Raw genomic sequence first — 13,506 nt, 5'->3', positions numbered from 1 at the left:
AAACAGTCTGGAAAAAGAAATAAAATCCCTACAGTGTGGAAGCTGGCCATTCAGCTCATCCAGTCAACACTGATCACCCCTCCAAAGAGCATCCCATGCAAACCCACCTTCCCTTACCCTGTCCCTGTAACCCTGCATTTCTACATTCCTGGGCACCGTGGACGATTTAGCATAACCAATTCACCTAACCTGCACACCTTTGGACTATGGGAGAAAATCTGGAGGAAACCCATGCAGACACAGAGAGAATATGCAAACTCCACACAGACAGTTACCAAAGAGTTGAATTGAACCTGGGTCCCTGGTGCTGTCACACAACAGTGCTAACCACTAAGTCACCCAGATTAAATAAAATGGAATGAGCTAAATGAGCATCACCAACAATCCCATTATTCTCAGGTGCCAACGTATTCAGAATGATTGTGCCTGAGGGTAGCAGTTATCCTGGGCTTCCAAAATAATAGGACAATAGAAACCTTGTCCATGGGAAGAAGTGAAAATATGTAGATTAACTCTGAGAAGACAATAGGTCATACTTAATAAGACAAATGCTTAATGTGTTCATATTGACAGACATCAGTATATTTATTAAGGTTTGTCCAAACACCACAATATTCCTTTAAATGGGACATCAACGTGTATAAGATGGAAATTATTTATTCACACTAAACACTATCTTTCACTGAACTCAATATTTTCTTTTCATTTTCATTTTGCCATATTTAACATGCTTAGTATATACTGAGCTCTCTTCACTCTTATCTTTTCAAGGAAGGTAAACTCTATATTTTTGGACTGAATGTCAGTATTTTGTGGGAAAAGTGTTTTAATATTTTTTGTATAAACCTAACATTATTTGTAGTTGACAGAAATTTGCATTTAATAGAAATCTACAGTTTAGGTTGTGAAGTTCCCAGTCTTATGAAAGATTTTAACAATGTTTCGGTTGAAACAGCAATTAAAACTGATTCCTTATTCACTGAGCCAAATAGGTTTTCTTAGAATATAAAACTAGCCAACTTAGTGTAATTTGGCACTTGAGTTCCTTTTACAAGAATGCTGGCTGTTGGGTGTTTGGGGAAGAAATACAGAAGTGCTCTGTGATAACAAATGTGGGGGCTTGATGAACACAGCAGGCCAAGCAGCATCTTAGGACCACAAAAGCTGACGTTTCGGGCCGAGACCCTTCATCAGAAAAACCCTTTTCTGATGAAGGGTCTAGGCCCGAAACGTCAGCTTTTGTGCTCCTGAAATGCTGCTTGGCCTGCTGTGTTCATCCAGCCCCCACACTTTGTTATCTTGGATTCTCCAGTATCTGCAGTTCTCATTATCTCAGAAGTGCTCTGTTGCTTCTTCTTACCTTTTCAGCCCCAGGAATCAGTTCTTAGTCTATTACAAGTGAAGTTAGTTATTTGGTGAGTACCTTGTACATCTTTTAAGTCTCAATTGTTTATTGCATTCCTAATATTCAAAGTAGTGTAGAAACTGGTAATAAGTTTCATTAAATATATAAAAACAGAAGTAAATAAAGAAGCGAATAAAACAATTAAGTAGCCAATTGCAGCATACTTAGGATGGCAGAATAGGTTCTATGTCACATCTGTAGCATGTGGGCACTCATGAATATCAATTTGTTCCCAGGCAAACATGTTTGCAGCACGTGTTTGGAGTTTGAGTTGCAACATTGCAGAGTTTATGAGTGCAATCCTGAACGACAACCAATTGCAATGCATCAGGGAAGGAGATAATAAACTGGATCCTTGTACCAGGACGCAGTCACACTTCTTATGAGAGTTACTTCTGATTTGTTCAGTGTTCAAGGGTATGAGAATGTGATTGGCAAGTAAGGCAGGTTAGAAGATTGAAAAGTAAGGAACACAAGGTACTCAATATTTGCAATTGTTCAACAGGTTTAAGGTTCTTTAACCTCCTTTGGTTGAGAATGGGGACTGAAGAGTAGACAGGCGAACTCTCCTCTGCAGTTGGTAAAGGATGCCAATCAAGTGGAGATAAGTAAAAAGCAATGTGCTGTTTGCAGTATGCAATATTGTTTGTGAAATTGTCAATGTTACCTGTAGCAAAAGGCCTATGCTCAGACAGCCTCACATTTCATTATCTTGGATTCTCCAGCATCTGCAGTTCCCATTATCACATGCTCAGACAATCTGTTGCCTGCCCAATGCCAGGGTTCAGGACATCTGCTCAGGACGGGACAGGAACTTGCAGTCGGACAAGAGGATCAATTTGTCATCATCCCCCATGAGGATACTAAAGACATAGACAGGACAAAGACGGGGTTCTGCATTTTCTGAATGAGGAATTAGGTAGCAAATTAAGAAACAGAACCTCAATGATCGCTTTGGATTATTACCTGAAACAAATTGGACATTAGGCAATTTAGACTAGAGAAGTGAATGTATGCTCAAAGACTCGTGAGGAAGAAATGGGTTCCAGTTCATGGAGAACTGGCACATGCTTAGGCTAAGTGAGATTTTCCATTGGGACAGTCTCCATTTGAACTGTGCTGGGGTTGGGGTTCCTGAAAGATACATAACTGGGGAAGGTGAGAGGATTTAAAATTAAATAGTAGAGACAAGGGAACAACTTTGGGTGAATGTGATCCATTAAAGAATAGAGAGAAGGCAAATAAGGGAAATAATTATGGGAAATGACAGAAAAACTGTGACAAGAAGAGATACAAAGTACAAATCTAAGGGTAAATCAACAATTAAGACTGAAGGTTACAAGAAATGTGAAAATGATAAAATTAAGCAATCTCTATCCGGATGAAAGTAGCATTTGAAATACAAGTGATAGGCTGAGAGCACAAATGAAAATAAATGGTTATGACCTGACAACCCTGGTGGTTGATGGAAAATATTTAGCCTGGAGTCTGGTTACTAGTGGTGTGCCTCAAGGATCTGTTTTGGGACCACTGCTGTTTGTCATTTTTATAAATGACTTGGACGCAGGCATAGGTGGATGGGTTAGTAAGTTTGCAGATGACACTAAAGTCGGTGGAGTGGTGGACAGTGTGGAAGAATGTTGCAGGTTGCAGGGAGGCTTGGATAAACTGCAAAATTGGGCCGAAAGGTGGCAAATGGAATTTAATACGGACAAATATGAGGTGATTCACTTTGGGAGGAATAATAGGAAGGCAGAATACCGGGTCAATGGAAAGATTCTTGGTAGTGTGGATGTGCAGAGGGATCTTGGTGTCCATGTAAGTAGATCCCTGAAAGTTGTCACCCAGGTTGATAGTGCTGTTAAGAAGGCATATGGTGTGTTAGGTTTTATTGGTAGAGGGATTGAATTCCGGAGCCGTGATGTCATGCTGCAACTGTACTAAACGTTAGTGCGGCCTCATTTAGAATATTGCGTGCAGTTCTGGTCACCCCATTACAGGAAGGATGTGGAAGAATTGGAAAAGGTGCAGAGCAGATTTACCAGGATGTTACCTGGTCTGGAGCGCAGGCCCTATGAAGAAAGGCTGAGGGACTTGGGTCTGTTCTCATTGGAGAGAAGCAGGCTAAGAGGGGATTTAATAGAGACATACAAGATGATCAGAGGATTAGATAGGGTGGACACTGAGAGTCTTTTTCCAAGGATGATGACTTCAGCTTGTACGAGGGGGCACAGCTGCAAATTGAGAGGTGATAGATTCAAGACAGATGTCAGAGGCAGGTTCTTTACTCAGAGAGTGGTAAGGGCTTGGAACGCCCTGCCTGCCAATGTAGTTAACTCAGCCACATTAGGGGCATTTAAACAGTCCTTGGATAAGCATATGGATAATGATGGGATAGTGTAGGGGGAGGGGCTTAGATTAGTTCACAGGTCGGCGCAACATCGAGAGCTGAAGGGCCTGTTCTGTGCTGTATTGTTCTATGTTCTATTACAGAGTTGCAGACGACATGGACTGTTACTTGATGTTTGAATGTTACATAACATTTGGGAACAATAGAAAAGGTGGAGCAGTGGCTCTGTAAGTTAATGTCAGTATCAACACAGTAGAAAGTAATGACCTAAGTTCAGGGAGTCAGAATGTGGAAGGATGTTTGGGTTGAGACAAGAAATGATAAAAGCCTGAAGTTGCTTGTGGGAGCAGTATACAGCCCATTAACAGTAATTACATTGTAGAGGTGGATCTTAGGGAAGATGTAATAGGAACCTATCAGAAAGGAATAGCAATAATCATGGGAGCTTTTAGTCTATAAATCAATGAAAAAATCAAATGGACAAGGTTAGGCCAGAAATCCATCGAATGTTTTTGGAATAATTTCATAAAGCAGCATGTTCTGCAGCCAATCAGGGAAAAAGCTATAGCAGACACAGTACTCTGCAGATATTTTGCTTCAGTCTTCAGCGCAAATGATAAAAATGACATCCCAGAGGCAGGTGTAAATCAGAAAATGGAAGCGAGTGAGGGACTCAGGAAGATTACAATCATCAGAGGTACAGAATAAACTATTGGAGCTGCAGCTTGACATGTGATCATGTCCTAATGAATTCTATCTTAGGGTCTTAAAAGAACTGGCAAATGAAATCATTGATGCATTGGTTCTAGACTAGAGGATGGTCCCATTAACTTGAAAGATAGCAAAAGTAACTTTTCATTCGAAAAGGGAGGGAGACAGAAATCAAGAAGCAATGGGCCAGTTAGCCTAACATCTATAGGAAAAATATTAGAAATTATTATTACACAAGTTTTAGCAGTACAATGAGATACGTTCAAGATAAAAAGGCAGAGTCAAAGTGGTTTTCTGAAAGGGATATAATGCTTTACAGATCTACTGGAGTATTCTTTTGAGGAAGTAATGTCTCCTGTGATAAAGGGATACTGGTGAGTGCACCGTACTTAGATTTCCTGAAGATATTTGATAAATACAGGTTGTTGCGTTTTGATAAGGCAAACCAGGGCAGAACATTGATTGTGAATCAATGCTAGGGCCCTGGTGAGTGAAATAGAACAAGAGATTTAGGTGTACAGGTTCATAGCTTCTTGGAAGTGGAGACACAAGTAGACAGGGTGGTGAAGAAGGCTTTTGGCATGCTAGCTATCATCGGTCACAGCTTTGAGTATCGGAATTGGCACATCTTATTGCAGCTCCACAAGACCTAGATGAGGTCACATTTGGAGTACCGTGTGTACCTCTGGTTGCCCTACTATGGAAAGGATCTTATTAAAGTCGGAAGAGTGCAGAAAAGATTTATTAGGATGCTACTGTGCTCCAGTGGATGGTTTGAGTTACAAGGAAAGATTGGAAAGGATGAGACTCTTTTCCTGGGAGAGTAGGAGACTGAGGCATGACCTTGTAGAGGTCTATAAAACCATGAAAGGTATAGATGAGGTCAATAGCGAACAGCTTTTTTTACACGGTAAGGGGAATCTAAAACTAGAGGACATAAGTTTAAGGTGAGAGGCGAGAGATACAAAAGAGTCTGGAGAGGCAACGTTTTCACACAGAAGGTGTTGAGTCCCCTGGTCGAGCTGCCAGCGGTCATGGTGGCAGCAAATACAATTTTGTCATTTAAGGAACGTTTGAACAGGTACATTGAAGGCATAGGTATGGATGGATATGGCCCAAATGCAGGCAAATGGGACTAGTGTAATTGTAAAAGCTGGGCAGCATGGGCAAGTTGGGCTGAAGGGCCTGTTTCCATGCTATAGACCTCTATGATTCTAAGTGGTTTATTTTCTGGATGGTGAAATATAATGAGTGGTGTGCCTTGGGAATGAGTGTTCCATCTAAAATTTTTACAACTTAGATAAATTACTTGGATGAAGAGACTGCATGTATAGTTTCTAGTTATTTACTTGAGCTCTTAATACTTAAATGTACCTGTAATGTTCGGAGGACAGGATAGATTTTTTGTTTCTGCAGATGGAAACATATATAGGAAAATCAAATGTGAAGAGCACATGAAGTGGATGGACAAATGGAGTATACTCTGGGAAAATGGGTAATTGTCCATTTTGGCAAGAAGAATAAAAATTAAACATATTACGTAAATAGTGAGAAATTGTAGAGCTCGAAGATACAATGGGATTTGTGTGATCAAGTGAGTGAATTGCCAAAGGTTAGCATGAAGATTGGTGAATCTGTGAGATATTCATATATACATGTTAATATTGTTAATTGTAAGTTTGGGTTCTTTGCATTTAAAGTTAAACATATGAGTTTGTCAGAATTAACTTTTAGAAAACTACAGTATCCATAATTTGAAGTGAGATGAAAGTTCACAGTGCTCCTTTGGAACAATCCAGAGGGCTCCGGCAGAGTTTTCCAGACTCTGACTTTCATGTTTAGTCTGTGCTGGGAAGTTGTTGAGAGAGAAGTTAGTATCAAGCTTCAAAGCGCTGAAAAAGCTGACAATAGGACTACATGTGCTAAACAATGTTCTTAGAATGAAATTATTGTTGAATAAGAAGTTATTATTAATCCCAGATCATAGGATCAGTCGGTGGAAAAGAAATAAAGTTTTAAAAGGAAACAAAAGCAAATTGAAAATGTGTCAAGGTTAGAATGTCCTTGGAAGGAAGTTAAGTCAGCAGCATCACAACAATAAGAGTCAACCACAGTTTTAGTAGATGAGTTGAAATTTTAATGATTTCAAACCCATCAAAATGTTCAAAAGAAAGGAGATGCTCACTTGCTCGTAAATTAATAGGCTGTCCCTTGCTAAACATGCAGCACAACATTTCTTAGAATTGCAACTATTACAACAATTACAAATGTTGCTCTATCAAGATTTCATGAATCCAACGTAAAGCTGTTGTTTCTTTCCAATCTGTAAAGAGTTTGAGGGTTGTTCTGCCATGTTTTTAAAAATATCTCAATTATAAGAGAATTGAGTGTTTTTTTCTTGTTTATCTCAATTTCTTTTGTTTATAAACTTTCAAAACAGAAGCAGGGAATGCTAGAAAAACTCAACAGGTCTGCAAACATCTGTGGAGAGAGGAACAGTTAATGTTTTGAGTCTGGTATGACTTTTCTACAGCATTCTCTGTTTTTTATTGGTTTTTAGAAACTGCAGTATTTTGCCTTTCTTTGAGGGTTTAAAAACTTTGGTTCTTTTTCATTGTAAGTACAAGTTAATGGTTTAGTGCAAGGTCACTTTTGGAACTTTTTTTTTAAAAGAAAACCTACCCAGCCAAGTAGGTCTAATGTATCCAGTAATAACACCAGTTGGGTATTACCCAGTAATAAATGGAGCCACAGGATTACAACAGCAGGTACAGCAAATAGTTCAGGAAACTAACAGAATGTAGCAGTTTATGTGAGGAAAATTGAATACAAAGGTCAAAAGGCTATGTTTCAGCTATACAGGACATTGATGAAGCATTCCCTACAGTATTGGTCACCTTTTAAGGAAGGATGCAAATGCACTGGAAACATTTTATGGATGATCCTGAAGGGTATTTTTTTTCTCTCATGGATGGTGATATGACTTTTGAACTCTCGTCTTGAAAGGGTTGTGGAAGCAGAGTATTTGAATATTATTAAGGCAGTAGAAATGGATAGATTCTTGGTAAGGAAAGAGTTGAAAGGTTTACAGGGGTAATCAGGAATGTGGATTTGAGAGTCCAATCAGAGTAGTCATGACCACATTAAATGGTGAAGCAGGTTCAAGGGGCCAAATACTCCTTTGCCTTGACTATATGTTTTCATGCTTGCTTTTATCAACATAGCTGCATGTGTGTCATGAACATTACTGCCTACAGACTGACCTTGCTTTTCTGCCTTATTTTGCTAACATTGAGAACTTCTTACGAGTTCTTCCCTCCTTGTAGATATAAAGTGCCATTGGAAGACTAATTATGGCTGTGAGCCTTGTAAATCTACTTGACATTAGGGTGCAGAAGGTCCCAGATAGTGGAATTGAAGGCAAACCCCCACCTTTTGCAAGAATATGAAGACCTACTATCAATTTCATTTTATCATCTTTATTTATCTAATTTTATCATTTTGCTTTACCTACTCATTTACCCAATCGTTGTCATCAACAGATATCGTTCATGAACAAAGAAAGTATGACAAATCACAGATGGCTTGGTCGAGCTGAGCAAACAGTCTGTTTCCTTGTGAAATCCAATCCATTTAATGACACATACACTTAAAAAAACACACTTTCTCAGATTTTGAAATTCACATGACTTTTATTTAAAAGCACTATTTACATATTTCTCCAAAGACGTTAAATAAAATTTTGCAACAAAAATACTAAATCAACATTGGTACATCCATTAGCCAGATATATATTCCTCCCAAGATCATTCTTATAGGAAAAGACACATACAACAAAGAAAGGTGGTACACAACATTTATAAGTCCGGTAGGATTCTAGCATAAGAGTCTCAAATCCCATCAATACCTATACCTAGAGGTACTGACTTTTCCCCTCAACTTCAGGGACTATGATGGGGGCAGGGGGGGTGGTTGCAGAAAATCATCTGAACCCAGGTCCATGGCATAATAGGAGACAAAGTTTGGGAATTCGCAGATGAGGAGATTCTTTATTTGGCAGCAGGATATTGGTGGGTTAATGCATTGAAAAAAGTTGGTGTGTCCATCACGGTGATGTGCAGTGTACCTACCCACATCATGTGAATAAACTGCTCTTGCACAGCCTCTGCAAGCCTTGGCAGATGAGCTCAGGGGTAGAATGGTAAGCGGATTTTCATATTTACACCAGTGCTAGTTCTTTATGTTAACTTCTTCCAGTCAGTGTCTCATTAAATGTTCTACGATGTCTGCTGGCATTGTGAAGTATTATGAAAAGTGGAAGATCATGCTAATTAAGAGAAAAAAGCAATGACTGTAATTTTAGATAACAAGGTGTAGAACTGGATGAACACAGCAAGCCAAGCAGCATCAGAGGAGCAGGAAAGTTGACGTTTTGGGCCTAGCCAAAACACCAGCTTTCCTGCTCCTGTGATGCTGCTTGGCCTGCTATGTTCATCCAGCTCTACACCTTGTTATCTCAGATTCTCCAGCATCTGCAGTTCCTACTATGACTGTAATTTTATCATTTTCATAAAACCTAAAGTAGTTTCACTCTCTTCGTTCCCCTCCCTATATTGGTCCAAGTATCAGAAGCTTTTCTTTAAGATCTTAAAGCTTTATTTAGTTTAGATTGTAGTTCCTAAATCTGCTAGATCACAGGATCACTCTTGTCTATTGCAAGTTAGATAGAATAATTAAGTATCATGGTGAACTGTTACATTGTCTTGCATCTTCTATGCCTCCTGTATTCTCTCACGTTCACTCCTTTAATTTCCCTGAATTAACATCACTGAAGATAAACAATGATCTGGTGTTCACATTGCCCCTTCAGAAAAGGCATCCTAAATTATTGGAAAATTGACTTCCAGAGAGATCACTATATCTGTCGGTTCTACTACAGCTCTAAATTACTGTTAGTATTTTCTTTCAACTTTTACAGAGAATGTTCTGCTATGTAACTGCTGGACTTTGACTCCAACATATTTCAAAATATTGTACGACAATGAAATTTGCAACAATATGAACTCTGGTATTCTACTTCCTTGGAGCATACAACAAGCATTAGGGTTCAATAAATAATGCATATGCAAATCTAGTTATACTGAGAGCTGGACATCATTACAGACGAAAATCACAAGCTTTCCTGATGTGTACTTTTACGACAAATCAATGCAGAAAGCAGAAAAAATTCTGATTCTTTCTATGAACCATATAAGTACGAGTACTGAAATACATTATTGAACCTATCAACTTTAAGTTTATAGGACACTATGTGCTGAGTTTATTCACAGTTTCTTTTTAGTTTAATCAAGCATTTTATACTATTGAGACAATGATTTTGCATAAGCCACAATAATAGATGAATGAGGGGGCGATCTCAGAGAGACTTACAAAATTCTAACAGGACTGGACAGAGTAGATGCTGGGAGGATATTCCCGACGGTGGGTGTGTCCAGAACCAGGGTTCACAGTCTGAGGATTCGGGATAGACCATTTAGGACAGGGATGAGGAGACTTTTCTTTACCCACGGAATAGTGAGCCTGTGAAATTCATTACCACAGGAAGTCGTTGATGCCAAACATTGAAAGTATTCAAGAGGTGACTAGATATAGCACTTGGGTGTGAATGGGATCAAAGGTTATAGAGAGAAAGCAGGATTCAGCTGTTGAGTTGAATGATCAGCCATGCTTATGAAGAACGCCAGAGCAGGATCGAAGGGCCAAATGGCCTCATCCTGTTCTTATCTTCTATGTTTCTATATTGCTATTCCATGAATTAAAAGCATGACAATGAATAATAAGTCTGTATTTTATTGTGTAGTGATAAACAATAAAACCATTTTAGGAGGTTTATAGCTATTACACACCTGAGGGCATTATTACCGACCTTAGAAAGCTAGGATTGTTAATAGGAACCTCAGAACGAGTAATGACTGCAATGACTAAATATGATTATCAATCTATGTGACCTTTTACTCAATTTCTGCATATGGTTAACCATTTTCTGTTTTTTTTTGGAATTGTTTTGAGTAAGTGCTGATATATTTGTTGCTACCTCACTTGGCCTCACAAATAACTGAATATTTAGCTCTCACACTTGAGGTTCGCTTGATTTCTGTCGATTGCTCAATCAACTAGTTTTCCACAGTTATGTCATTAGGTCCCACGATTATTCTTCTTTAACAACTGGTTAAATTTTTTGACCACAAAGATGAGTAACACTTTGAAATGTACATTTCATTTAGACTGTAGTCCACTAAGATATGCTCCAGAAGTCTCTGATGGGTTGGAAACACAAACTCCTTTTCCACTCTGTTGCTTCTTATTTCATTTTACTCCTAGCTTATGTGTTCTTCAAAATCACCTTGTTTTGCAAGAACAAGAGGAGCCACCAGTATCCAGATGTAAAGGGTGCTGCATACCCAGCTGGAGGCAATTTTCATCCATACAGCAATCCAAGTGCTTGATATGCTCTTAAAATCAGGGCTGTGGCTGTGTAAGGAATGCAAGATAACTACTTTCAATTACCATAACCCTTCTTGAATTTGGTCAGAAATATTAAAGTGTGCTATTTTAAATTATATTAAAATGGGATTTATTTTTCAAATCATTCTGCTCCTCTGTCAAGTACAGACTGCAATTATCCTTTGGGATAAATGTGTACAAATGCTTCACAATTTTGGTTAAGATCTTAACAGGAGCATCAATTATTCAAAATAAAGCAGTTACTGTCTCTGCTGAGGTAAAGTCAATTTTAACTAAATACGTTAGGTTGGACAATATACTACAGTATAGTCCTCTGCCATTTTTTGGAAATAATATATGGAGGAAAAGCTAAATTTCTGAAACTGTCTTGAAAACGATTAGGTATTTCATACCGTATTCTAAGGTAGTGAAAATAGATCACCTTGATTGTATAATTCTTTAACATTAATGAACAACTTGTTGAGAAGTGATTACGCTTAATCCAGATCAGCAGAAACTTCAACAGAAACCTTACCAGGTGGTGCTGCTATAGTGGTAATGTCACTGGACTAGTAATCTACTATATTAGGCTAAAATTCCAGGGGCATAAGTTCTAATCTTGCCGCAGCAGATGGTGAAAACCCGGATCCGATATAAATGCAAAGTTAGCCCATTGTTAACTTTTGTCAAAAATAAAACGTATCTGGTTTACTAATGGCCTTTAAAGAAGAACATCTGCTATCCTTGCATAGTCCTAGTCCACGTGTGAACCATAGCAACGTTGTTGACTTTGCAGCCCTCTCGACAATAAGCCAGCAAACCCAACTCATGTGACCAAAAAAAAAGTGATGAGTACATGTTATTTGGTAATTTGTCTTCCATCTCATTTTGAATGCTTTGATAGAAAAAATAATTTTAATCACCTGTGTGATATGACCACGTGTCAGAAATTGACAAGCACAGTGAAAATAATTCACCAACGCTACTCAGAGTTGTGAAGAAATCGTCTACCATTTTACCACAAATACCACTGGTAGCATTGGCATTCTTCCTTAATACATACATGACACTCTGCAATCTATTACTTTAAAGCTATTTATAATGTAAAAGTCTGTTATTAATTAGTTAACACTGCAAATGGTCCTCTGTGAGATTTCTGCAAAGTAATCTGCAACTTTGCTACTCAAAAGTGAATGGACTGCCATTGCCTGATTTTCATTCTTTAAATTGCTGACACTCTGTAAGGTTTTCACATATGTGCTGGAGTTTAAAATTGGCCCTTTGGCTCTACATGTTGTTATTTTATTACAGGGCAGTTTTTCAGCACCTCTGCCCGGTAGTGAGCCAAAAATGCCAATGTACAACTGATTCCTCTGTTCTCATTCCAGGTACGGGTTCTACTCTCTCTATCAATGTACAAAATCAAAACATTGGCAAAATTATCTTTGAGGAATGCTTTTGATGCTCAGGTTTTGACAATATCACTTCCAAAACATTGTCAATGGGAGGTGTTGACCAAATGTTTATCATATAAAATTAATTGTAACATTATTTGTATTGGGTCTGAAGTGTACGTTACCAGCTAGATTTTACTACCTGGTCTACAACAAGCAGTTGAGGTAAAAATTCTAATAAATATGCCGGTAAATTTACTTAATTTCGCATGTTTAAAAATTACAAAATATTTATAATCCACATGCAGTGGCTCCAGTTTGAACCAGCAAGAGTAATTTGTAATAGAATGGGATGAAATCCATTTCCCATTGCATCAAATTTCACTGGGAGAAATCAGTAATCTGTAAATTATGACATTCAGAACATAGTCAGTCACAAGAACTGCTAGGTGGCTACATTCAATTATCCCCAGCAATAGGCTGCAAGGTTTTTCAAACGATCGCTCAGGACAGTTTGGGTGACACTGAAGAGGAGATCAACGGTCATAGACAGAGAGTGAGAATATGAAAGAGAGACATAGCAAACTCTGTGTAAGGAGGCACGCAGTTAGCTGTCTGTTCGTCCAAGAAGACAGCCTGTTGATTCAGAATTTGTGCACAGGACTGAGAGGAGTCAAGGATAATTGGATGGCTCAGTGCTGTTAAATCACGGGAACAAGTTCTGTGAATTAACGGGCAGTGTTGGAATCAGGACTCAGAATAAGCCCTGAAGAACTGAGAAATTGAGAAGCTATTGACTCTGCTTTAGGGGAAGCTGTGAGCAACTCAGAAGAAGCCTGAGAATTGGGAAAAAGAAAATGAGGGGTAGAATGGGCTCAGTCAGGCTAGCTGTCAGTGGAAGAGCTGGAGTTACAGATCAACCAGAGAGGGAGCACAGTGGTGCATGATGAAACAGCTCTTGAGAAGGAGTTTCAGGACGAGATTGGTGTAACTGAATAGTCCCTTATGAATTTTAATGAGATTTAGTATCCACCAAATAATTAACATCTGCTGGGAGTTATTGAGAGATCTGTGTGGGATCTGCTTTGATTATAATTGATGCTAAAACATTGAATGTATTCAAGAGATGAGATATAGTACTT

The 13,506-nt window shown here is 38.6% G+C and overlaps 1 protein-coding gene across 2 annotated transcripts in view; it reads right to left on the bottom strand.

The window, feature by feature from the left end:
• Positions 1 to 8,956: 8,956 nt before the first annotated feature.
• LOC125452092 (serine incorporator 1-like) overlaps positions 8,957 to 13,506 on the bottom strand; it is a 72,347-nt gene continuing 67,797 nt past the window's right edge. For both annotated transcript variants that reach the window (XM_048530083.1, XM_048530084.1), the window contains one exon: positions 8,957 to 10,997. In XM_048530083.1, the coding sequence (XP_048386040.1) occupies positions 10,844 to 10,997 (154 nt within the window). In that variant the 3' untranslated portion in view covers positions 8,957 to 10,843. The remainder of the gene's footprint in view (positions 10,998 to 13,506) is intronic.

This window comes from Stegostoma tigrinum, chromosome 5 (genome assembly GCF_030684315.1).
Source record: "Stegostoma tigrinum isolate sSteTig4 chromosome 5, sSteTig4.hap1, whole genome shotgun sequence".
Classification (NCBI taxonomy): domain Eukaryota; kingdom Metazoa; phylum Chordata; class Chondrichthyes; order Orectolobiformes; family Stegostomatidae; genus Stegostoma; species Stegostoma tigrinum.
Note: the sequence above shows the minus strand (reverse complement) of the source record. Positions and strands in the feature narration are given on the sequence as shown.